This window comes from Camelus bactrianus, chromosome 12 (genome assembly GCF_048773025.1).
Source record: "Camelus bactrianus isolate YW-2024 breed Bactrian camel chromosome 12, ASM4877302v1, whole genome shotgun sequence".
Taxonomy (NCBI): Eukaryota; Metazoa; Chordata; class Mammalia; order Artiodactyla; family Camelidae; genus Camelus; species Camelus bactrianus.
The window spans coordinates 7,179,081-7,206,163 of NC_133550.1; the positions used below are offsets into that span (position 1 = coordinate 7,179,081).

At 43.1% G+C, this 27,083-nt stretch overlaps 1 protein-coding gene across 1 annotated transcript in view; it reads right to left on the reverse strand.

Moving 5' to 3' along the window:
- Positions 1-27,083, reverse strand: part of R3HDM2 (R3H domain containing 2) — a 125,347-nt gene that overhangs the window by 10,221 nt on the left and 88,043 nt on the right. The window contains 17 exon segments of the mRNA XM_074374579.1: positions 562-716; positions 1,175-1,335; positions 1,580-1,706; positions 2,048-2,290; positions 4,007-4,108; positions 9,082-9,180; positions 9,182-9,285; positions 11,137-11,369; positions 15,562-15,615; positions 15,714-15,745; positions 18,599-18,694; positions 21,484-21,592; positions 22,035-22,175; positions 22,743-22,802; positions 23,710-23,788; positions 24,677-24,803; positions 25,324-25,410. Of these exon segments, the coding sequence (XP_074230680.1) occupies positions 562-716; positions 1,175-1,335; positions 1,580-1,706; positions 2,048-2,290; positions 4,007-4,108; positions 9,082-9,180; positions 9,182-9,285; positions 11,137-11,369; positions 15,562-15,615; positions 15,714-15,745; positions 18,599-18,694; positions 21,484-21,592; positions 22,035-22,175; positions 22,743-22,802; positions 23,710-23,788; positions 24,677-24,803; positions 25,324-25,410 (2,009 nt within the window).

Below are 27,083 nucleotides of genomic sequence, written 5' to 3' on the forward strand. Positions count from 1 at the left end.
ACCAGTTGTGTGACTTTGGATGTGTTTCTTAACATCCCTAACTGGAATATCCTCATTTATAAAAGACGGGAGGAAAATAAAACAAAAGGAGTAGACTAGATATTTCTAAGGTAATGTTTTACCTCTAAAATTCTATTAACTATGACCTATACTAAGATATATATATATAAACAGACATATAGAAATAGACCATCTCAGATTCATCCGTGTATACAGAGGCACACAGAAAATTTTACATATATGTACTCCTAATTGCTCCTTTTAATGATAAGCAGTCTCCATCCCATAGTTCTGAATCCCACTGATTAGAAAAACAAAAAATGAGGGAAAATATAAAGCTGCTGTCTCTGAAGCAGGAATTTTTTTCCTGCTAATGAATTCTTATGTAAATATCAATTCAACAAGGAGAAAAGGAAAATGAACTCTCTCATATTCTACCTGCTTTAGGGTATCCCTGGCATCTTTACCCCTGCCTTTCTTTCCTTAGGCCAGTGGAAACAAAACCATGGTGCAACAATTGCTAAACTGAGAGATGTGCCCCGACTCTCTGGGAGTCCTCACCTCGTACCGTTCTGCTGAGCGGGCGGGATCATGCTGTAGTACACTGGTACGCCCCCTGCTGGGAGCCCCCCTTGTACAGACTGGCTCGCAGGGACCAGCATGGGTTGCTGGAAAGGTGGCTGGACCACGTTTTGCGAATCATTACCCACTGGGACCTGGGTGGAAATGGGAAGAGAATGACTATTCATATTCCCAATGAGTTCATCCAGAGAACAGCCACTAGACCAGGACACTCTAACCTCCTTCCCTACCTCTAGAGACTCCTCCTATTCACCTCACCTGCCTAAAGGAAATGCTTACAGAGCTCCCTCCATTCCCCGCTTCTTCTAAACATCACCTTTGGGCATCTGATGAAGAGGAAGAAGTCTGATTTCTTTTAGATCCTACTTTTCTAGGCACATACTCATTTGTATGGCTGTACAAAGACCAAACAACTTAAATAAATACTCTTCTCAGACTCACTGGGCTTTCTCTCAGAGGAAGGGAGTCTAAAAATTCTAGGGGTAAAGTGAACAATGTTTCAGTGTTGGAGTTGTCAGACTGGATGACATGGGACTGTCCTTTTCCTCATCCCGAGGACTGGGTGAACTTGCCCAATGCAGAATGCACCCACTTGGTAAGAAGGCAGTGGAGTGTACTGAACCACCAGGCCTTGCATCTGGCCCCCAATGCCGCTCCTCTGGTTGCTGAGCAGGCCCTGGTTCTGTGGCTGCTGGACCCCAATCACGCCTTGGTAAGCCGCCTGCTGCTGGTTAGGCATCATGGGCTGTAAACCTGGGGATGGGCAAGGCAGAGAAGACATCAGCATAGTCTCAGCAACATTTAGGAGGTCACACTCTTCCAGTAATTCTCCTCCTGTCTATTTTACCCTTTCTTTTTCTGGAGATCATGGGTTCCTCTTTAGGACCCTCATCATTCCTGCCTTTTAATTTTTTAAAAACAGAGACAGTAATTCTCTGTCTTCCAGTCTCCGCCCCTCCCTTATTCACTGCCTTCTTCCCTACGCAGTTCCTCTTACCAGGCTGCTGGGATGGCTGAGGCAGCTGTTGACTGCGCTGGGGGCTGTAGGCCACCGGGTGAGAGAGAGGTCGATATTGCTGGTTGGAGTTAGGGTACTGTCCGGGGGGGTAGTAAGAAACCTGGATCTGTGGTGGGAGGAAAAAGGCATATGAGAAAGTCCCTCAAATTCAGCCCCAGCATCCCCAAACTATTAAACACATCAGAGCTGACTGCCAGGAATCTAAAAAGGGAGACATTCTGGGCCTGCAACTGTAGCATTAGCATACAAGTTTGAAACAGAATGGGAAGGAGCTGTATTATGTAGAAAGAAAACTTTCTGACTAGAAAGTCAATTCTCAAGTACAAGGTGGGGAAATGAAGATGGCGGACAGGTATGTCCTCTGGTTTGTCTAAACCAGAAGAAGAAAGAAGGATTAATACTGGCCAAACCGATCAGTGACTTAAGCAGGGACCCCAAGCCACTCACCTGCTGAGGGGGCTGCATGTAGCCCTGGGGTGGCAGGACTGGCTGAGTAGGTGGTGCATGGCTAGAAGTGGAATAGCTGGAAGTGGGGAGGGGCTGCCCCGTAGAAGCCATGATGAAGCCAGTCTGCTGAGGGTGCTGGGAGATAAGTGGGGGCTGGAACAGAGCTGAGGATGGGTCAGCTGCTTCAGCAGAACCTTGGCGGCTAAGGCTCATTTGTCCAAAGGGGTTGCTGAGGTCATCTGCCTATGGAGAGAGTGGGGAGACTCAAGGACTGAGGTGGTCAAGCCCCATGTCTTTGGCTTCAACATAGACATAAATGGTAACCTTCTCTACAGCCTTCCTTCCTTACACCAATTTGGGACACTCCTCCTGCCTCAGTGCCCTGGGAGGTGCTTTTTAGCCCTAAGCCTCTGTCATATGGTGTTTAAAATTTCTATGAACTGAAGTGCTGTTTGAAGCCCAACTCTAGAGCCAGTATCTCTACCACATATGAGGTAACAGCGGCCACTCTGGTTATAATTTTTACTAGAATTAATCTTGGGGAGATGGGAGCAATGACATGACTTTCATATACAGAAAAAATTGGACAAACCAGCAGGAAAATAAAAAAAAGACTACAAATCTTTCCATTTCCCGTCTTCCACATGCCTCCAACCATATACAGGGCCCTTACATTGCCATGAATCTTGCTTTTATAATAAAGGACCCAGATAACACCTTGTGTGGATTACGGGTGGGCTCATGTGGCTCCCAGCTCTGCCATGCAGTGGAAAGACTGGTGGGTTCCCAACTCCTGCTGCTTATCTCCTTACTCCCTCTTGAGGTCATTTCCACCTCTGTTCTCTGACACTTGCCTAGAATTCTCCTGCCCTTCAGAAACCACTTCCAATTCTCACCTCTGAAAGGAGGCCAGGGTGGGTGGCTGAGATGGAGGGCAAGACGGGCTAGTCTGTAATTGCCTTCTCTCTCAGCCCTCTCCTCTAAGCAGCAAGAGTGATGGTGTTCCATCTCTCACTTGTATGGTGATAGGTTAGTTTGTTAACTTCCTCAACCTTTCTGCTCCCTGGACAGTAATCAACATACACAGACACAGACACATGTAGAGCAGAAGTTCTTTTGCAAAAGAAACTAGTAGGAACAAAAGACAATACTTTCCTGTGGTTTCACTCATTTTTCAGGGATCTGATCTTAGCTATTCTGCTACCTTAGTAGGCAGGAATAGATGACAAAGAACTGGATTGCAAATTACTCTGAAGTTCATATTCTGAGATTTTTCAGAATGGAGATAAGAGGTGGGAGAAAAGAGTAGATTCTAGTGAAAAAGCAGACAGGTGTGATTAACACAGTATTTTTAAAAAATCAGGGCTCCTATAATCATGATAGAAATGATCAACATAAGACAATTCAGATCTTCAAAGGATTTGTGGTTAGGGTGCAGACAATTTAAACAGCATGTGCTATGCAACAGAAGAGGATATTTTTATGTAAAATAATATGGTAAAATAAGGGTACATTTTAAGTTTTTACCAGTGCTACCAAAGAAATCTGTAATTGTGTTTTTATTTTTAAGGGAAATTATAGACAATCATTCTATACAGAATAAACTGGGTTCCTCAGACATGTCTAGGGAACAGGTGAGTTGAAGGATGCACATGGTAGGGAGATGAAGAGTCCAATTCAGATCAACATCCGATTTTGCTCCCCCTCCTGAAACACAGGGGAATTCAGCATTCTTCTCTGTCTTACATTTAAGCATCTTTTGGTGCCTGAAGTGCTGTGATGAGGTCACTAGAATGAAGTGTAGGTCAGCCTGTGCTGGCCCCTCAAGAAGAAATACCTTTTAACAATGGTCCTCCAAAAAGCACAGCTGCTTTGCAAGGCTGTCACAGACTGACCCAGACATACCCACAGATACAGGCCACACACGGACAAGACAAAACGGGGGAACAGGGTTTATACCATGTTGTACTGCTGGGGCGGAGAGACTGGCAGAAGGACTTGGGGACAGGAGCCTGGAGAGAACGGAACAGGCTGCGGAGAGGGCTGCAGAGCCGGGACTGGCTGTGGACCAGCAGCACAGAGACATGTGGAAAGGAAGGAGAAAAGGGAGGCACAGGGAGGGGGTGGGAGAGATGGGGAGGGAAAGGGAAGGAACAACAAGGTTAATCATAAAAGAAATTTCACATGAATAGTCAAGCTGCTTGAGCAGGCTGGAGAGCAAGCCCAGGACAGCTCGTAGCTTTCACATCTCTGACAGACAGGCAATCTCTGCTGCCAGGACAGACCCACTGCACACTCCACCCCATTAGGCACTCAGGACTCTGCAGCTGTTGTGAGCAACTTCAGGACTCTGACAGCCAGGGTCTGTTGCCCGACTCAGAACAGCTTTTTCCCCAAGCATTTTTTGTGAACACATGATTCCTGGGGAGCATAACCCTCCCTGAATGCCCACTTGAGAAGGGATTCCTGCTTCTGTAGGAAGGGTCATCCAAGGTCTGGCTCGGCTCTCCCGGGCGTGCTCCTGATTTTACACCACAGCTCTCCTGGAGGAAGCGCTCATTCACAAGGATCATCTCCCTCCAGAGGGCACAGAAGAGAAAAACTGCCGGTTCATGCCCGGTTCCAGCTACTTCCTCCTGCTCTGTGATTGCTCTGTGCTCCTCCAGGCTGTGAGGGCAGTATGAAAAATGCCCCCATAAGCAAACGGAGGGATTTAGGAATAAAAAAATATTAATAGCCTAACTGTAGCTTCTGTTCCTTTGGTCCCCTCACTAGCCTTGAGCGGGAGGGCTTGTTTATTAGGAACATGGTAGATTCTAAACCAGCTAACGGGGAGCTATTTTTTTCTCTCTTCTTCCCCTCCAGCCATTTCAGTCACCTCATCGGTTCTCCCCGGTGGCAGCAGGGGAAGGAGAAAGGAGAGAGGCTAGAAGGAGAGGGGGAAAATAACGACACACATTCTCTCATTTATACACATTATCTCATTATAGCCTCACAATAATCCTGCTGGGAAATCAGATAATTTGTATTTGCAGTTAAGATAGTAAAGCACAAAGAAATTAAATCACATCTAGGATCATGCGGCTGACGTGGTGAAGCATGGATTGGAGCCTAGTTCTGCTTGGTATACGTTCTTTCCACTCCACTCTAGCAGCAGGGAGGAGGTGAAGGAAGAAGTCAAACAGAATTACATAAACATCTGTTTGTTTGTGTAATTCTCCTTCCTCCTTCCAAATTTAGAGTTTTCAGAGTTGTAGGGGACTAAGGTAGCAATAGCCTCTCCTGCTATACATCTCCTGGGAGACCCTTTCACAGAGGAGACTAACAGTTCTGAAGCCAGAGAGTCCAGGAGTCAGAAGACACCCAAAATGGAGAATACTCCTGATATTTGCATTAAATAAAACCCAAGTCATCTTGGCTAGGAAAAAGTTACTGAGCATCCACTGCATGACCTGGAAGAGATGCTGTCACAGCCTTGAAAACAAGCTCCCGGCTCTCCTGGCACCCCCGTTTCCTGTATGCCAGTGGCATTCCAAATGTAACTGCTGGCCAAGCTGCTCGGCGTGAACTGCTTGTGCCGGTAGCTTTTAGACCCGTTTTCTATTATCCTAATCCTCTTCTTTCTCTTGGAGGAGGGCCTGTCATACTTCTGGCCGCACATTCACTGGGCCGGGTGCGGGAGGCCTTTAGGGACAGTGAAGTGATAAAACAACTCGGCCTGTTTTTCTCACATTTGTGAGTTTTGAGTAAAAAGTGAATAGAGAAGAAATGATGCTCCTCTATTAGGCCTCTCCTGACTGAGCAAGGGTAGCGGCAAAGGAAGGCATCTCAGTGCTATTTTTATTTTATTTTTTAAACTTTTTTTTTTAATGGAGGTACTTGGGATTGAACCCAGGACCCTGTGCATGCTAAGCACGTGCTCTATCACTAAGCTATTACCCTCTCCACCTCAATGCTATTTTTAAGTTATTCCATCACTACCCTTAGCTACAGTTCTCTTTGTAGAGAGTCTCAAACTCTAGAGCTGGGAAACTTCTGAAAAAACATAGGGAAGCCAAAGACTGGCCCTGAGGGATGTGACTGCCACCCAGTGGTGACTTCCAGGCTAGATTACTGGCTCTTGGATCCTCTCCTGAGGCGAGAGGACCAGAGGACTCCTTTTCAAGAGGTCCACTCTACTTCAACTGGACAAAAGGTAGCTACTGGCCCTTTAATCCTTAGGCTCAGCCCTTGGCTTCACATGTGGCACTGATACATGATACGGAGGCCTGCTCTAACAGCACAGACCTGCCAAGAAGGGAGAGAGCGTCATTTAGTCAGCAGACCTGGGGCAAATGCTTCTTGCTATGGAGCTAAGGGTAATTTCCTTTTCTCAGTTTTTCTTCAAAAAGAAAACCTTTAGACTAAGCACAGTGGGGTGTGTGTGTGTGTGGTTACTTCCTTCATCCCTGCACTGTTACGTACCATTTGAGAATCTAAGTAAGTATTCTGGGGCTCAACAACTTGAGTCTGGAGAGCCAGCAGTGCTGACAGGGAAAAAGAGAAAAGAAGGAAGAAAGAAAAAGGCAGTAGGAAGAGGAAGAAAGAGATAAAGAGGAAAGGAGCTATACGTAGTGGGGTGGTGCTGGCATAATACCAGCAGCTACTGTAAGTGCTTCAGCGACACCAAGTTAACCTGCATAAGGTTTTTAGTTTGGAATTATGATCACAAATAACCACAAGAATAAGTTTCTAAGATCTCTGTACCAAATAATGTTCCCCTGTTTCCAATCTATAAGGCCTAACCTGTACTCCCTGCAGGAGACCAGTCAATACCAGCAACGGACCCACTGACCCTCATGACCCAGAAGCAAGGACAAAAAGGTTGGGATTTAGGACTATTCACCTGAACATTTTATTAAAAATTTTTCTCAGTCCCAAATGGTTATTCTCTTTACTTATCTCTTTATTTTCCTACCACTCTTGCTGTCTATTTCTAGATATGGATGGAAGGAGAAGGCAGATGGAAGACTAAGGGAGAAAAGGGAACAGAACTGTATTAAAATACACACATTTTAGAAAACTCAAAAAAAGTAGGACTTTAAAAAGTGAGACACACACACACAGAAACAGAAGGAGATAGACAGAAGGAGAAGTACAGAGTTTACCCACTTACAGGTCTGAATTAAGACACAGGCAGGGAAAAGCAGGCACACACACCATGCTTCAGGATGGAGTGAGGTAAGCTGATGTGAATGAGACTTAATGAGGTGGTAGGTAAATGGTGGTAGAATAAGAAAGCCAGGACTATAGAGAAACTGATTTAGGGACTGAGATAAAGGATGTGGAATGATCTGCACGTGGGTTACATTAAGCCACAAAGCAGGGTTTCCTAGACCTTAACCGTTTTCATTTTAGCGTCATTTCACAATATATGAATGGGGTAGTACTGGGGGTGTATCTACTCTAGTTTCCAGTTCCTGGGGTATCAGTGCTTAGGACGTGATTTTTGTACCTATGGAAGAGATACAACTGAGGCCATGCTGGACTAACTGAGCAGGGTGACCAGGGAGACAGGGAGATGAAATGAGAACTTAAACTGCCCCAGAAATGAGCAGACACACTGGCTTCCTAACTACCAGACGATACATCAGGATAAAGTATAGGCTCTATTCATAACTCTGTTCATGGAAGAAAAGAGTAAATGAGGATCTCAGCACGACTCTCCTCAGAGTATTAAGGAGAACTTAAATCTCGAACACCAAGGTTCCTGTTTAGAATAGGATCTGATTCTTATGATGACTTGTATGGTCTCCAGAGAAGCAAAACTGCACTCAAACCCTAGTTGGTACCAACATCTAACAGTCTAGCAACAGGAGAGAGCGAGCTCTTTTATGGCATGGGAAACAGACAACACTGGGGGTTTTGTGTTTTATGGCAGGGGTCTTTTTTTTTTTAATTGAGTTATAGTCAGTTTACAATGTTGTGTCAACCCCTGGTGTACGGCACAATTCCTCAGACATACACGGACACACATATATTCATTCTCACATTCTTTTTCACCATGAGCTACTACAAGATACTGAATATACTTCCCTGTGCTATACAGTATAAACTTGTTTATCTATTTTATATATACCAGTCAGTATCTGCAAATCTCAAACTCGCAGTTTATCCTTTCCCACCTCCCTCCCCTCTGGCAACCAACCACAAGTCTGTATTCTATGTCTGTGAGTCTGTTTCTAATTTATACATAAGTTCATTTGTCACTTTTTGTTTTAGATTTCAGATATGAGTGATATCATATGGTATTTTTCTTTCTCTTTCTGGCTTACTTCACTTAGAATGACATTCTCCAGGGCCAACCATGTTGCTGCAAATGGCATTATTTTATCATATTTTATGGCTGAATAATATCCCATTGTATAAATACACCACAATTTCTTTATCCAGTCATCTGTCGATGGACATTTAGGCTGTTTCCATGTTTTGGCTATTGTAAATAGTGCTGTTATGAACATCGGGGTGCAGGTGTCTTTTTGAATTAGGGTTCCCTCTGGATATATGTATGGCAGGGGTCTTGATGAGTGTTATTTCCTTTCCCCTAAACTCCAACACATAAATATGAGTTTATGGGTCAATAGTCACATGAATACATTCAGCCAGACCTATGGTGGGATCTATGATCTTTTCAAGCTCCATGTATGGATGAAGTGAGCAAAATCACCTTGCTAAAATTACACAGGATGTAGAGGGAGACGGGGTACAGCAGAAATGTGGAATAGGGTAAAAGATCCCAATGACAGTTCTCAGGAGGAAGAGAAAGAAATACAAAGCAAAAAAAACTCCCAGGGTGACTCTACTAAGAGCACTTTGGCCAAACCTTTGCCCTTACTCTTCTCTCCCCACAACCAACAAATGAGAAATGGGGGAGGGAGTGGCATGTCTCCAAAAACAGATCTTTCCTGCCACCCACAGCACAAGAGGCATGACTGTACTTTCAGAGCTTGCCTGAATCAGAGCAGAGGGGGTTCTGTCACTGAGTGGTGACTCACCTGTGAGATCATGTGATTATTCAAGGGTGGCTGTTGCTGAGGCGTGGGTGGGAGAGCAGGAAGCTGCTGCTGCTGCTGCTGCTGCTGCTGCTGCTGCTGCTGCTGCTGCTGCTGCTGCTGCTGCGGCAGTACAAGGGAGAAGGCCCCGGACAGACTGGGATGAGGTGACCTGGTTGCACACTTCTGGGGCACCAAGTGCCATACCTGAGGCAAAAAAGACCCAACAAGAGCTGTAAAGCACAGGCCATGAACATATCACCCCTGGAGGGCCCAGTGCAGGACTGTAGTCTTTCCTTGCTGTTTTCCTTGTCATTCTTCTCTGTCCATTCCTGTACTGTCTTGGGAAAATCCAAGCATGAGCACAGATGCATTTCAGTTGTCCTGCTGATGGAAGCCCTCATCTTAGCAGGGTTTTACTCTGTAGGGACAGTAACTACCTTGACTGTCAACGTTTAATTTTGGAACTGAACAAAATGTGAGGCTGCTGAGGCACCTTCTGTGAGTGCTTAGAATCTGGCCATCATTAGACAGCTGAAAACACGAATGTTTGCTTCCAGGGAAGGTACAGCTTCCTAGTCCTTAAGAGACCTATTTTCTCTCTGATTTCTTCTCAGCTTGCAGCATCTCATAAAGGTTGCTGAGAAGGCAGCCTCCAAGCACACGCCTGTGCACACACATACTCACAACCTTCATCCAACTATTTTCCTCATTTCCAGGCTCTCTGAGTCATGTATGCATTTACACAAAATACTTTTACTGAATGTCTACTATGTGCAGGTATTGTATAATGGACAAAAAAGACATAAAGGTAAAGGGAACATAGTCCTTGCCCTTGAGCAGCACAGAATCTTCCAGTGGGAGATGGACATCCACACGGTGATTACCATGTGATAAGGATAAGGGATGCATCAATGATATGAATAAAGCTGTATAAAAGCAAAGATGAGGAAGCATAACTCTGGGAGATTTACAGGGAAGGATTTAAAGAGGAAGTGGCAGGCAAGATAGATTTGAAGGATGAATAGAAGGCTTGTCAGACCAAGAGGGGACAAAGCTAATGCCATATTCAAGAAATGGTTGGAGGGCCGGAGGGGGATGGATATCTGGAAATGATTCTTCTGAGATGGCAGACTAGAGTCAGGAAGTTATGCTATATTATGTAGTTTGGACTTTATTATGAGGGAATGAAGAAACATGCATATTTTTAAAAGGACTGACATGATTAGATCTATGTTTTAGATTAGTAAATTGGCTCTAAAAGGACTGAGGACGGAGCATGGAAACCAGCTTGGATAAAGGCAGAGGCAGTGGGGTTAGAAAGGAGGTAACAGAAGGGCAACAGAGACCTAACAGAGACAAAATTTTCACCACTACTGATGCCTTTTGAGGACAAGACCTACAAAACCTCTGGGATGAAAGTCAGCTAATTCTTCAGAGGCAGGAGGATGGTGAAATAGAGGTTCAGTGGGTGTAGAGAGCTAAGTACCCCTCCGCTCAGAGTGCAGCAGGAATCAATGGAGAAGGTTACACAGCAGCTCAGGAGAGCTGAAGGTGGCGACGGGGCTCGCATGTGGAACATATGCTCCTTCTCAGTGACTCGGCTCCAGAGAAGCAGCAGCAGCAGTATCTCTTGACGTTTTAGCCTACTGGCTATTACCAGTCAAGTACAAAATTACAAACTCTAAGTGTTCCCTTTCCCTCGGCCCTACCAGCCCTCTTTACGATCTCAGAGGCCACAAAATGAAAGCAGCTATTATCATTTTAGTATATAACCTGAACCTGTGCTGATAGGCATGTTCCTATCAGAAATCATAAAATAATCTAATCCTAGTCTTTTTTCTTTTTTTCTCCCCCCCCCCCCCAATTAAGAAAGCAGGTTTCAAAGAAAATCAGTGACAGAACTTAAAAGGACAACAGATCCAAGAAATCAAATTTCCCCTCACCTGGCTGTGTTAGGTTTCCAAGGCACTATACTGGGACAAGTGTTTTGTTAAAAGTCAGTGATGTTCTGCAGAAGATAAGCAAGAAGTGACAGAAGTGGAGAAGCTGTGGTACCTGGCCTGGAGATCCTTCCTGCACTGCCACCTTTACTACACCCAATGCTGTCACCCCGGGTGAGGATAGAGATTCCACTGAAGCTGCTGGCTTTGGTGACAGGGGGCCGCATGCTCCGGACGGAGCCGTCAGAGTCCGTGCTGCTCCAGGGCCGAGGCTCCAGGGACTTGAGCTCGCTGTCTGTGCTGCTCTGGCGGCTGCTTGAGGTGCGGCTTAGCCCCTCGCGGTTCCCCCTGCAGAGACCACAGTGGTCAGAGCACCCTCCACCTACCACTTCGACAGAAGGGCTAGGGGAGAGTTCATTTCTGTTCTTTCAATAACAAAGAAGGGGTGAGGGTTGGGGGTTGGGGGACGGACACTGACTTCTTGTTAGTTGGCTGGCCAACCAAGACTCGATGGGAACAGACAGAACAAGATCCAGTACAATAACAAAGAGCACAAAGGCAAATCTGGAAGACAGTGCACTGGCAACTAATTCCATACATCAGACCAGAGGTGGATGGGAAACCACATACATGATGCTGAGATTGGCTGTGGTCTCTTCCCCCCGGCCCTGCAGGGGTCCCACACATGCAGAAAATAGTGGGGAGCAGAGGGGTAACCAGTTCCTTCTGGGAGTTCTTAAAACAAAAGGACTCCTAGAAGTTACTATTGCTAGAAGGCAGGAGTAGCCAATGACATGGATAAACCCCACAACAAGTCTTCCACCTAACACATGTCAAAGCCAGCAGAGGTGCTGCCTATGGCCACTTTTCAGGGGTGGGAAGAGGAGTACAGTGGACCAATGGGAGCTCTGGAAAACTCAGTCTGATAGTCTGGAATGGACCCAACCTGTTTTGTGGGATTTTTGTGTTGGTATCTGGGAACAATTGGTTCCAGGGTCTCTAAAGGCTGATGTCCTCAGCATGATCAAGCGAATAATGCCTTTAGGACTCAGGCTGGCAAGGAGCAGGGAGCTGGCTGTGCCTAGGTGCCTCCATGTTAATAACCCTACTGCCCCAGGAAAGGTGTAAGGCTACTGCGAAAAGGGACTCATCCTCTCTTATGTCGCTCTGGAAACATCAGGGTTATGCTGATGCTATAATCACTATCTGTGATTATAAACAGCTGTATTCCTCAAGATAGATGAGGTTAGCCTGAAAACCCCAAGTCTCGTCCAACTGTTACTGCTTCTAAATCAGTAAGTGACTCAGAACCAGGAATTTTCCTTTCACACCCCCACCCCCAACAACTAATGACCTAAGGAGACCAAATGACAACAATTAAAAAGACTTCTATATTTATACTGGGGAGCAATTGAGCAAAAATCACAGTAGCACGGAGTCTCTCCTTTTCACCACCACCCCACCCAAAGCAAATAAAAAACCCTATCCTGATCCCCCTTAGCTTCAAAGACAGCAGGCTCAGAGCTATTCTAACAAAGAAAGGTGTTTTTCTTAAGGTGGTCATATTAAAGAAAATACCTTCCTTTATTAGAGTATCTATTCCAAACGTATTGTAGGGAAAACAGGCAAACTGTACGCTAAGTTTACTATTTTAGTTTTCAGCCAAGCCAATCATGGTGGGCTAAGGACATACAAGCACAGCTGGTTAGGGACATGCGAATTCTCTGAATCCCAAGTACATGTATATGTAACCTCAAGGCTTCTCTCTATACAGTCAGAACACAGGACTGGAAAATACTCCTCTTTCCCCAAGACTTTACCCCTTTCTCTTGGGGATGTCAAAAGCAGAATGAGAAATAAGTATAAATCAGGGACTCTCCAGGAATAGAACCAGACTCAAAGTGAGAGCCAACAGCTGTGTCTCAATGGATAAATGCAAGTCTACTGAGAGCACTCAATGAACCTGTGCGTGGTTGTGGGATACCGGGACAGAGCAGTGGCAACGGACGAGGCTGCTCGTTAGACATTTCAGCTTGAATTTCGCAAGATGAGCCCTAATGGCCTTTTATACCTGAATCAAACACTATACTGTTAGGACAATGCTGTCATTTGTTTTCTTTTTCTACCAGAGGTAGACAGCGAATGAGTCAACTTTAAACCAAACACCCTGGGAAACTTGAGCCAAAGTGGTAGTACTTCTGTAGTGCTCCAGTTCCCTCAAGACAGTGATGGCCAAGTGTTCAAATGCGGATTTTCTGATGATCTTCTGACTAACCTGGGTTAGTACGCTACATCCCTGAGAGTCAGAGAATCTAAGTCGAGTCTTCTCCAGGAAAGAGATCAGTTTTCCCTCTCTACAACTAAACCTATTCTCTATTCATGTCTTTGTACTTCACTAAAAATATACAGTAATTGGGGAAAGTTACCAGACGTAATTCTGAGCAATAGATTGGACTGTGTGTGTGCTGGAGAGACGGGGGTGAAGGACAGGCAACATCCATACTTCCTAGTCCTGTGAAATCAGAGCTGACTTAGCTTATACAAGTAAACTTAGTGCTGGTGAAACGTCCATTTTATTGGGTCTGGAGAGTGGGTAGAGAGGGCTGTGGGAGAGGCAGCAATAAGTGCCAGTGAGCCACAGTGTGGCTTATTTATCAGTGGGGTGGAATCTTCCAAAGAACTGGGAAGTTGCCACAGTTACTGCCAACATGGATGACGGAATCTGGGTATTAGTACTTGTTTCACACACCTGGGAAGAAAGGTTTAAAGCAGTTAGAAAAGATCAGCTTCTAATCACTGGAGTTCTGGACTAGTACCCAAACAGAGGAAGAAGTTACCCCGTTAAAAGTCCATGTAACTGCATTTTAGGTGAGCTAGATCGTTAGTCAAAACTCAGTATGGAAAGCAGCAGCTTAAAAGGAGGTCTGGATAGGAGAGGGCTGCACCTGCTCACTAGGTCCTTCACACTATTACCTGTAGCTTTTGATGTAGTTTGATGCTTCACGGCATTAATAAGGGCATCACTCTAGCAGTGAATCAGTCAGGCTCTGAACGGAATCCTACTCAGAGAGGAAGGGGTGATGTCTACGGAGGGCTGGTGTGGTGCAGTGAAAAAAACACTGGACAAACAGTCCCAGTTTTGCTACTGACAGTCATATAAACTTGCTTTTATTTTCTTACATGTAAACCAGCTTATGAAATCACGACATTGAGAAAACTCAATTAGATACGGTATACTTTGGCAACCATAAAGCACTGTGCATTAAGTCACACACAGGAAGCAGTTTAAAGCTTCTGTTTATCACAGGCATTCTAGGATGATTTATGGAGCAGGATTTTTTTTCAAAGGGGGACTTTATCTATCTTGACCACCACCAACAAATGCAGAGCCCTCTCTGCCTGGGGTGTTCAGATGAACCACAGGGCAGACTGGTCTAGGAAAAAGAGTTCAGAGATGTGGAAAGGGAGATAAATTCTTTATCCCAAGAAGGGGAAGTCTTGCTATCCCAATTTTCACATGGTTTGAGTAGCTTTAGAAAGGACAATAGGGAAGGGACAACTAAAGTACTGGGAATGAGAGCCCTAACTAATATGTATTAGTTCCCATCAAGCTTAGGACTGAAAAAGAGAGAAGTCCTTTGGAAAGGGTGACAGCTGAACCCTAGTATTAAATATTCAGGTTTTTTGTACTGTATAGTTTTTCTGTTGGTAAAATGGTAAGAATATACTTAAAAGGAATTGGTGCCAGGGTATGATTCTGAAGTACTTCTCTCACCACCTTGTGTAAATTGTCTGGGGTGGGACTGAGACACTGAAATGAAAGGGAGATTCTCATGACCGCTTTGTGGAAAATGGAGAACATTAGGCACTGGAGAAACAGCTTTCACCAACATGAGGAGGAAGCAATGGACAATCATAAAGGACATATAAAGGACACGCTCTAAGCCCATTCCAGGCAGACAAGTCCTATCTGAGATCATCTTAGACATTACATTGTCCAAAGAGTAAACAACACAGAGGTGTCCATGTATTTTGTTGTTGTTGTTGTTCATATTCTTTTGTATGTGTATATGTACCATTCTTTCTTAAGGAATAAGGAAGGATAAAAAACATTCTCTAAGTCAGGGATAAGCTCTTCACATCTTTCCATAGACTCAGAAAAGGTAGCTAAAAGACATCCATTCTTTTACCTTAATATACCTATATGTCGAAATCCTCCAAAAAGGCCCAATTTCCGCAAACTTCTGGGATAAAGCAGTACCTATCCCAGACATACCTATTTGGTCCCCCTTCACCACCTATCCAGGACTTAAAATGAAATCAGCAACAATAAAAATAAAGTCACTGAGCAGGAGCCATTTTTTTTTAATGGGTAAAAATATCCAATGTTGCAAAAACCACAAACTGAATTATTCCACAAGCAGCCATGCATAGAGCAAACTCACTCTGCTGAAAAGATTACAGCAAAACAAAATTAAAAAAACAAAACAAAACAAAACAAACAAAAAAACAAGAAGAGATATAGATCATACAGAGGTACCTAAAAATCTGCCTTCTCTTGTGAGAGCTAGAAGAAAAGGCTTCTTTGGAGAGTCTGTTGGTTAACATCAAAGAAAAGTGTCATTACAGGATTATATTAACCTCACTGACAAAGCTCAATGAGAAGCAGGGAACATGCTAAGTGGTACTAACCTGATGTCATTTAGATATCCGTTCTGGCCAGTCTAGGTGAGGGGGAGAAAACGGAAAATAACTTATAAGAAAACAGCATGGCATAACCAAAAAGGGTGTCCATGATGCTATGAATACCCAAGGTCTTCAAACCAAGCTCACCCCCCAACAGGGAGAGAGGGAGCAGGGACAGGATGACCCACACCCACACACCCAACCTGACTTCTCACCTTTAATGGAAAAGAGCATTCAGCAGTTTTAGCCTTCCCACAGAGTGTTTAACAAGAGTGGTTGATAAAGGTAGGGTATGGGAGAGAGAAGGAGGAAAGTATTAACCTAACTATTATTTCCTTTTTAGCTCTAAATTTATTCTCTCTAGAGGTAAGCTGAGCATAATAATTGGTGTGCTTGGTCCTGAAGAGTGTGTTCAAAGGAAGGTAAAAAGGAGATAAGAGAAAGAAATTTAGTTTTTTTGGAAATCATCCTTAATCACTATCCAATTTCTGTCTTCTACGTGGGCCAAAATGAAAGACATTCTGACCTGAGACCCAAGGAGAGTAAGAAACTGGGAAAGAAGGTATTTTTCAGAGCCTAGAAAAAATGAGAAAATAAAAGCCTAAAACATTCCTTTTGAGGATCATTTTCCGACAAAGCCACTGAGCTGAGTGAAGTGAGCATTACGGTGGGCTCCCAAGCCTTAGAAAAAGGTACCAAGAATGTCCAGCTGCTGAGCATAGGGGGCTCCATGCGGAGCAGAGCCTATGGGGGCAGCTCTCCCAGTACATAGCTCAGGCTGCAGAGAAGGCTGCAGCAGCAGCATTTCCATCCAAACACCCTTCTTGCCACTTCCCTTTCTTTTGGGACTGCATCTTTCCCCCTCCACCCCAACCTACAACTCCACCCTTAACCAGCTCCCTTTGACTGGCCACGTTCCTTCTTCTCCTCACGGGAATCTTTGGTGTATGATGGGCTTTGGTCATTTTTCCTTGTCTAGACCTTATGAGATTTCTGATGCTTCTACCACAGTGAGGGTTGGGAAGCGCTGAAATGAAAGTGATAAATCTATAGGATTTAACAAAGAATACATATATTAGTAGAGGCTTGAGAGACTAGGGATCAGTGAAAAAAGGAGAAAAGAGCTAACTTACATGATTTTTTTTATGACTGTAGATATATATTCCAGTGTTGCTCATAATAAGCCCAAATACCCTATTAAAAGTTGCTTGCGCTTCAGAATGGCTTTGCTAACGGCTGGCACAGCGGGACAGCCATTTTCCACGTGTCAGTGAGGCAGAGGAGCACATCACAGATAGCTACGCTATGATGTCGTTGGAACTTATTAGCCTAAAGAATGCAGAGCAGAGCAAGCTATTGAGACGGGTTTACCTCAGGGGTTAAGAGCTGGGCTCTGGACCCAGACAGCCTGAATTCAAACACCAGCTCTTTCACTAACTAGTGGTGTGATCTTAGGTTACTTAACCTCTCTATGCCTCAGTTTCTCATTTACAAAATGAGGGAAGTATAATCTACCTCATAGGCCTAGTGTGAGGATGAAATAAATTAATGTATGCAAAGAGCTAAATCAGAGTCTGAAAGATAATAGGCACTATATAAACGTTTGCTATTAACGTACACCATTCTGCTCTGTCCACAATTTAGGGTCATCACAGGCCACAGCCACATACAAATGATCTCTCTCCTCTCCTTCCACCAAATTGGTTTGCAGATAAAAGTAGAAAACCCTCTTTGGGCTATGGCTGGATAATGTGGAGGATTTTCTGAAGCAGAGTGGAAGACCACATAAGGTAAGCAGATCCCTTCTCCTTGGACTTGCCAGAGGTTTGTTGTGTGTCTGTCCACAGTGAGGATCTTGGAACACTTAGGTCTCCTGAGACAATGGAACAAGTGCACAGGAGTTCAGTTTTCTAGAAATCAGAGACAATGTTTTTCTGAGCTAAGTGATGATGACAAGACACATATTTTTTTGCCTTGCTGAGGGAGGGGAGAGTGGGGAAATGGGAGGAGAGTGGTGTCCATCTAAGTATACTGGCTAGAACTGGCCATCTTTTGAAAACAAAGGGAGACTGGCTCTTCCTCCTCTGTTTGCTCAATTGACTGTAAGATTGTGCTGCTATCTGGATCACACATTTTCTGGAGATTTGTTTCTCTCTTGCCTTCCTGAGTATCTCCTTACAGTTCTGTTCAGTCTGGTGGGCAAAGGCCATCAGACACAGGGGCACCAAGCACATCTGCTCTGGCCCACAATCCTTAAGGAAAGAGTCCGCCTGCCTCTCAGCCCACGGAGCCAGTCCTATCCTAAGAAGCAAGGTAAGAAATATAGGAAGAAAGAGACTTTCTGTTCAGTTGCAGACAGTAGGGAATAGTGAGTGTGCATGTGGAATATGGAACTCAGAGAATGGATGCCACATCTGTGCTCTGACAATCACCAACACAGCCTAAAAGTGAGCCTGGCCAAACAAGAGGAATGTGCAGGCTGTGTGGACATGAAGTCTTCCACTTAGAAGCAAAGATGCCTAAATCGGAGAATGGAGGGGAAAGAGAGTAAGTGGGAGGAGGGTTTGACAGGCAAGATTCAGGGCCCTTCCATAAGCCCTGCCAAAACCATTTCTATTTTCAGTCTAATCATATTAACCAAATTCAGCCACTCCATTTGTTCTCTTTGTATGCCATATGTAATTAAAATAAAAAATAATACAAATAAAAATCTGCAGCTTCCTAATAAGCCACATTTAATTTTAGAGATCAAATCTGGGGCTGGCTGATGTTGGTTAAAAACAAAAAAAGAAAAAAACAACAAAACATTTATGGAGGGTTCATTCCATTCACAGTTCCAGAGATTAAGAGCTAAAAGCTATGGGCTGACAACTCTCAGAAGCTACACTTACCTCTCGGGCAAATATTCTCTCTCGGACCCTTTGATATTCCTCCTCTCTCTCTTCTATTGACTTGCTCCTCCTTCCATCCTGCAATGGAACTCTGATCTAGATCGATGAGCAGAATTAAGCTAGTTAAGTTCTCCTCGTACTGCAAGCTCACTGCACACCAGCAAGGAAGAGAAACCGGGAGAGTTTATAGTTGCCATCAAAAAAATGGAAAAAAAAAGAAATAAAATTTCCAGTGTTGGACAGGTTTCACTGGGTACATCTGACCATGCAGTTTGGGAGATCAGATTTTCTGGATGGCTGGGGCCTCTCCATCTCCCCACTCCCCGCCCCGAGTATCAAGAACAACTGTGTATAAGGATTGGGTTGCTTCCGCATGTAATCGGGTACCCTCCACTCTGTAAGGATCGAGAGAATAGCCCAGGGAATAAACAACATTGCTTTGGAGGGAAAGCAAGGGATAGGAGGAAGCTATAGAGGGAGAAGAAATACATACTTAGCAGAGCTGAACATAGAGAAGAGTTGTTACAGAACCAGTACCTGACATTATCCCTTTTTTAGTCACTGATACCATTGCCTGTAGACCCAGGTCACACACAGCTCAGCAAAGAGGGCCTTGGAAATGAAATCCCAAGGGTGAAGCTAAACTTAGAGCTTAAGCATTTTTTCCTCATCTTAACTACAGCTACTGGAGGGAGGGAAAGAAAGAGAACTTACAGAAATAGAGAAGAAAGAGAACAGAGCAACACAAAGGAAAGAGAAAGAAAAGGAGGATAGAACAGGAATAAGGATGGACAAATAAAGGGACAGATAAATAAGGTGCAGTGGAGAGAGGGGAGAGACAGAGCGATAGAAAGGGGTCAGAAGGAAATGGAGGATAGAGAACCTTACACACTCTGAGAACTGTAATGAGGGGACTAGAGGGGATGGCTGGGCAGCCCACACCTCTGGACAGCCTACCACTCAGCTCTCCATCACTATCTTTCCTCTCTCAGCTTGTGAGCTGTGAGCACTCTCCTGTGTAAGGGGGTTACAGAGTGTGCTTTTCCATACTGCTCTTGAAGGCAAGGCTCTCTGAGGGAGATAAGTCATCAAATGTATATCATCAGATTATTGAAGATTCTGACCTTCAATCCCGAGGCTTTGAATGTTTCAGAAGAAGCAACCAAGGAGACTGCTGCTCTAGGCTGATCTTCCTGACCTCCACCAATCTCCAAAGGTAAGTATAGCTTCAGGAGTATCAACTATTGACTAGATGTAGTTCTCACTAGCCTGAAGTACCTGAATTCTTCTAAATGTCCTTTTACAAATCCCATTCCAAGAAGACACAGGACCTCAAGGTGCAATATTGTCCTTAGCCCCTAGGACTGGTAAACCAGTGGCAGAATAGAAAGAGCCTAACTGGCTTGAGGTCAGGCAGAACATCAGCTCTGCTACCTCTGAGTCCTGTCACTTCAGGCAAGTAACTTAACGTCTTCTAGCTCAGTTTTCTTATATTTAAAGTGGGGCTGATAACCCCATCTAGACTGGGTTGCAGAGAGGATCAAAAGATATAATACAAAAAAAAAAAAAAAAAAAAGAGGTAATGCATATAACGTGTTTAGAACAGAGTCCAGTTCAGGGAAAAACACTCAATAAAACAGCAATTTATTATTTATTATTAATATCACAGTCAGAAAGTGAACAGAGCCTATCCTATGGTCAAGCCCGAAGTTGAGAGACGAAAAGCTCACAGTAGGGAGAGACTCCATTCCACCCCAATGTGCCTCTAGGCCTGAATAATTCTGGATCCACAGAAAAGGGGTTTTGGGAAAATGGAGAGAAGGGCATCAGGATGGAAAGGCTCTTTCTTGTTTTTTAAATTTTATTTGTCTTTTTGTGTTTCATTGTTTTCAGTCAGACCCAGCGTGTTTGTCCACAATAGATAATGGCACTTTTCTCAACAGGACTCCCTCAGATAAAGTAGCAAGCAGGAAAAGCCCTGGTCTCAATACCTTACAATATCCAAAGAAAACGAATTTTGACTCTGGAGGTAAGATATTATTACAGTTATCATTAATAAGCAAGACTAATTATTGACTTTACCCAGCCATGTTCTTTAAACTTATTCCTGGTTCTCTACTTAACCTCCTTTGGAGGCCAAGCAGAAGCAAGCTAGATCTTAACCCCATACGTGGCTAGGAAAACTGACCCCCAAAACAATCACTTACTATCTGAAGGGTGAACTAGAAGTCAGGGCAAAAGCCAGGCCCATAAATGAAAGAATGGGGCAGACTTTTTACTTCTTATTCCCATAGGAGTGGATCAAAAAGGGGATACTGCTTAATGCTCCCAGCATCAAAAGCTAAATTAACTCACTCACCTTGGTGGAAGAAGTTGGGAAAAGAAAAGGTAATGCAGAAAGGGATCAGAAACACCTTTACAAGTGGGTAAATTAGATAACAATTTTACCAGTTCAAGGCTAGCCCTGAGACAGAAGAGTGGAAGTGGGATAAAGTAGCTTTTGGTGGTTCCCAAAGAAATCTCTAACTATTAAAGAAAAAAAGAATGAAGCCATCAGCTGAATCAAGGCTGAAGCAGGGAGGGACCTTGCTTTGTCCCCAGATGAAGTGGAGTTAGAAATCAGTGGCAGAACTAGTGAGTTCCAGGACAAATAAGAAATCCCAGCAAACCTCAGCACCATGTCTCTCTGGGGCTACGAGGGTGGCATTCAGCTCAACAAGTATAATTAGTCCTCAACATTAAGCCAAAGCCAACTCAGTATAGCTCAGTATATTTTTCCATACTAAGATATTTTGAGTTTTCTCCATCCCACAAAAATCCTTCTCCCCTCCCAGTTTCTCTTACTGCAGTCTCGCTCTATAGGCCCACCCCTCTCCATTCTTCACCTGGTTATCATCTCGGTCCATACTGGCATCATCTCTCTTGAGAATGAATCTCTGCTGAAATTCTGTATTCTTCTCATCCTTTATATGTTCTGAGAATCTCTGTTCAGGGCTGGAATTGGGAGAGAAATGTGGAAGGAAGAGAAGAAAGGCTCATCTTTTAGGAAGCAGACCTCCTAGGCCAGCTCTCTTAAATTCCACAACTCCCGCCCAGGGGATTCCTGAAGTCAGATGTCCAAAAGGTCACATAAAAGTTTTAATGAAATCCTCAGGGATTGTTCTTTATACATCTATTACTTATCTTCCTTCAAAGTTATTCCTGTCTTCTCACTAACAGTGAAGAGCGGCTGGGGCCAACCTTCACAAAACATCAGTGCCTCTGGAATCTATCTCCAAGGCCTCACAAAAAGTAGGAACTGATAATATAACAGCACTCCCCAACAACAGACACACACTGTCCCCTCTCCAGAAGAAGAAATCTTGATCCTACACCTTCCTTTTCCACCCGAGGCCATCCCAGGAAAGTCTTTTCAGTCTGTGTTTTCCTCCCTTACATTCTTGTGTTACTGGTTTTGTTGATGATGACAGCTTTTCCAGTTTGATCAACATTGTGGTCCATCCCGAAATAGGCAGCCACCCGGTGTAATAGCATCCGGTGATATGAGGTCATCTGTGGGAACTTCTTGAACTGGTTGCTGAAAGGAGACCCAGGAGAAAAAAGTGAAATAAGTACAAATAACAGCAATAACAGCCAATTGTAATTTTTCTCATAAGCATCTAAAGTGGGTAATTCCTTAGGAGAAACAGACATATTATAAGGAAGATAGATGTTTACTCAGTGGTAACCAGAATGGTTCTCTCAGCTTTATCTACAGTATTTTGTAGATCCCTCTAACCCATTATCCTCATTAAGACTACTCCTTAAGCCCTAGGTCTCACCCACCTGTATGATATTCTACAAAGATAAAGGGGAGAAACTTAAGAATAATGAAATATGGGACAAGGGCTAGCTGTTGAAAACATAAATTCTTTTCAACTCAAGTCTAAACAATACTTTAAAAACCTCATTTAGTTTCAACACATATACTTTTTAATCCACTCTGATTACTTCTCCCCAGCTCTTTTTGGTTCCCAGTGAGTTACTACTTCAAAATTCAGACTTTAAGGGAAAGATAAAAGAGGGATATCCTAAAATTGCTCCTAAATTTCTTTCCAGTGCCCCTCCCCCACCTCTAAATGTGTGTTTCATTCAAGTAACTTACTTGTTGTCATTAATAAATTCCAGAATCTCCTGTTCTAATTTTAGCAGCATCATTCTGTCCCTGTTTAAAAAAGATTAAAACACAAGAAAACAAAAGGCAGCCCTCCCATAGACATTGAAAGCAAAGATTGAAAACAACCTGCTCACTACAGAAGCTGAAGGAAGAGAGAGATCCAAACCCCGAGTGGATCAAAAATGCAAAGGCTGCTGAGCCTCACTGCCCTGTCTTATGTTACTTTACAAAAGAAAAAAAATTGGGTGGGAAAGGATAAATTGGGAGTTCGAGCTTTGCAGATACTAACTACTATATGTAAAACAGATAAAGAACAAATTTCTTCTGTATAGCACAGGGAACTATATTTAATATCTTGTAGTAACCTATAATGAAAAAGAATATGAAAACTAATATACATATGTATATGTATGACTGAAACATTATGCTGTACACGAAAAATTGACACAAATTGTAAATTGACTATACTACAATTTCAAAAAAAGGGAAACAAGAAAAAAAATCAAGTATACTTTTTGCAGAGCCTCCTAATCATGTACATTGTTTTCCTTATTAGGAACCTACTTCTGTTGGCAGTCATATTCATATAAACATATACTTTATACTCACAAATCTAATCATTATTCTATATTCCACCTGGTTATTTATAGAATTTCTAAACAATTATGATTTACCTTATACACAAATCAATTATTTTTTCTGGCTTTTTAATTGTATTCCCAAGCCTTCTTATTTCTTTGTCTGCATTCTTCTTCCACAGAATTTTTCTCAACTCTTCTAAAAGCTCAATATGAGGGTATTCTGAATCCCTCACAGAATATATAACTACTTTGGAGAGAAATGGGGGGGGGCATTCTAGATTCTAATAATGAAGAAATTCTGAGAAGCTACTTGGCCTCTTGGGTACTCTGCTGGTCCTGGTCCCTTTCCCCCTTCCATCAAATCGTATTATTACCTTGGGTTCTTTTTCAGTGTATTTACAAGAAATTCATGTAGGTCTATTCCAGTGGAGTCCGTATATTCTTGGCTGGAGTCTAGAACCACCACAATGAAATAAATTTAAAATAAGTGAAACTGCCCTGCATGATATCTAACCCCAAGCAGAAGCCCACAACCTGATGAGGAGAGATGAGAACAGGAAAGAAGACTCAAACTTCAGAAGTTTTAGCTTAAAAATCAGAATGACTCTGATTTGCCAGTCCCTCAAAATTCCCCATGACAATGACAGAAAGTGGAATCTGGGTCACGGTGTTACATTCATATTACACTGAAAAGCCACCTTGCCATCAATAAGTATTTACTGAATGTCCTGACCAAAACAAAGGTTTTTACTCTAGTTAAGGAAAACAAATTCTAGGTAAGAACAGACAGAGCTGAATTTTCCAGAATCTCAGCAAATACACTCAAATGTTGATTATTTATATTTATGTATATAAAATTTTAATCCTAAGGTTGCCTTTTTACTCTTAATTATCTTTTTTATGGACCATGTCTTTTTGCTACCTGCCCAAGAGTTTAAAAGCAAAGAGAACTTAATAATTATATGCAAATCTACATTATTAAAATAAAAAGACTCCAAGCATCCCCAAACCAAAATATAAATGGTAGCTAGAGAAGAATCTGCTACCAGTGATGATCCATCACTGTTTATTCCAGAGCAAAAATAAAATCAAAATTGACTATGATGTCCCTGTGGGTAGCCCAATGTTTATCAAGTAGCTCTCTGTGAGCCCTTAAGGCAGGGCTGGATAAAGCAGCAAAGAAAGTAACTTAGTTAGGCACCTCCCCAAACAGCCATGAAGTCATCAGGACACTATGAACTGTTGGGTCAATAAGGCCAGTGGGTACCAGGCTTCAAGATGGAAGGAAAGGGAACTGCAGAGCCAGGCCCCAGGACAGATGAGAAAGGGGAAAGTCTTCACCTCTAGACAGCATCTTCCTTGGGACCTTTTCTTTGTTTTTATCCTTCTCTTCCTTTTCAGAGACATCCTTTGTGGACTTTTCTTCCTCTTTGTCAGAGGGGCAGCTGATGTGCAATTGAATTATATCCTTGGACATGGGGAAAGAGAAATATAATCAAAGGAGAAAATAGTTAACTCTCCTGCAGCTTCCTTGAAATCTCAAAGAAGGCAAATCTTGGGATGGCAGCATTCTCTTACAGAAGAGAGTATTTTGTTAATTAAATTGTTTTAGCTTTTGTTCTACCAAAAGGGTTGAGCCCAAGCCTTTTCTGCCAATAATCACAGCCTATGTATAGAGAACTCAAGTTATGCCAGCTGTTCCTGGTGTAAAAATTGCAATGGAAATGGTTCTAACCACCAGAGGGAAAGGGTATGGGTGGGAAAACAAGATCCAGCCCTGGAATCTCCTTGTCTGCATCATCCTGGGTGGCCCAGGTGTGAAGACCTATGCTTCATGCTCTCCCCCGTGCCCTGCTTTACCGTGCCCTGCTTTACTGCATCAGCTTGCTTTGAAGCTCCTTCTACCCGATTTCCAAGCCCAGTGTTGATGCTGTACCACAGTTTAGCAAACTGCCAAACTCAAAAAGTTAGTCTTATACAGGACCTACCTGGACTTCTAGTGGTCCATCAGTAAATGGTGCAGAGGACTCCTCACACACTGCAAGGCTGCGCACCAACTTCAGCTTAGAATTAGACTGAAAAAAATACGCATACACATTCCCTTGGTGGACATCCAGAAAGGTTTCGGCTGAATGAAGGGCATCCTCTTTGGCTCTGATAGTTGCTGCTTCCATTAAATCGGGGTTTTTCCCCACCCCAAACACGGCTTATTCATCAGTTCCTGATTCACTTGAAAGATAATTCTCCAGCTTACAACAGCAGATACATGAAAACAAAAGGGCTACTTTGGACAGACGACAGGAAAACCAATTTGCTTAGCTCTCCTCTCACTCTAGCTCAGTGCTCCAGACTTAGAAGTTTATTGAGAACACACAGCAGCAGAGCCTAGTAGAAAGACTGGATTTAAGAGCCAGAAATCCTAGCTTCAACTCTGGGTTTTGTGCTTATGAGTTATGAGACCCTGAGCAAATTACCTGACCTCTCTGGGACTCTTTTTTTCTCAACAAAAATGGGATAAAAATGCTTATAGGGTTTTGTGAGAATTAGATTTATAAGTATGTAAACGTATGTATCATAAATAGTGCCTAGCATAGAGTAGACAATAAACGCTAAATGACTATAAACCTGAGGTGGCAAGGGTACAGAAAGAACTGTCTAAGAAAAAAATAAAAATAAAGAAACCTTTCTAACATTTGGGATTTAATGTGAAAATAATCCACTTGGTTTACTTCTATTGGCTGGAGAATCCCAAAAAGATCCGAAAACCACTTTACAAATCACTGCTCTCCTAGGGAGCTCCAAAACCAAAAACTATAATGATTCATTAAAAATCTACCTATAAACATTAACTGAAAGTTCTTAGAATAAAATCACAGTTTACAGTGAATACAAAAGCACAAAATATGACATGAGTGTTCTAGGTAGTGCAGTCTAGTGAAAAGAACTTGCAAATCTGAAGAACTGACTTCAAGCCTAGTTCTGCCCCTTACTGAATGTCCTCTGTCAAACTCACTCAAACTCTATAAGCCCAAGTTTCCTCATCTATAAAATGGAGGTAATAACTGTCCTACTTATTTTGAAAAGTTTGGAGGAAGTGAAGTAGCAGAGAACACCCTCTGTTTTAAACTTTAATGCCAAGCCCATCACTGTGGACTAGGCTATATCCGGCAAGCCACAGAGCCGATTTTTCATATACATCACGGTCTTCTTCAACCCCAAGCTACACACTTGCTGGGACAATCCCAAATTCTGCCACTAGTTTTGCTGAGGGAAAGGGGTGAACATCGTTTATTGTTATTTCTGGTGACAATTCTTCCTAATGCAAGACCAGTTTAATATTTTACTGTTCCCCAATTAAAATTAAAAAGATATCACACACTGACACCTATAACACCCTGATAACACTCCTTAAAATGATCTGTGATGTGCTACTTTTATCATATAATGATTAAAAACAACATCTTCCTCCCTGCCCCAACCTAAAAAGTGAACCAAACCAAAACAAAACAAAGCCTGTATTTTTAGGGCATCCAAAAATGTTGAATCACTTCTACTAATGGGGCAGAATTTATCTTAAAGAAAATTTGCATAGCAAGAAAAAATGTTAGGGGTAAAAATAAGAGAGCTAGAGGTGAGTAGAGAAATTGGCATTATAGTGGAATTAGCACCAGTGTGCTCAGGCTTTGCTTGTGGAAGGCTCTGGCTGGGTATCCTTTCAGGTATCAGAAATAATGACTGAACTAAAGAT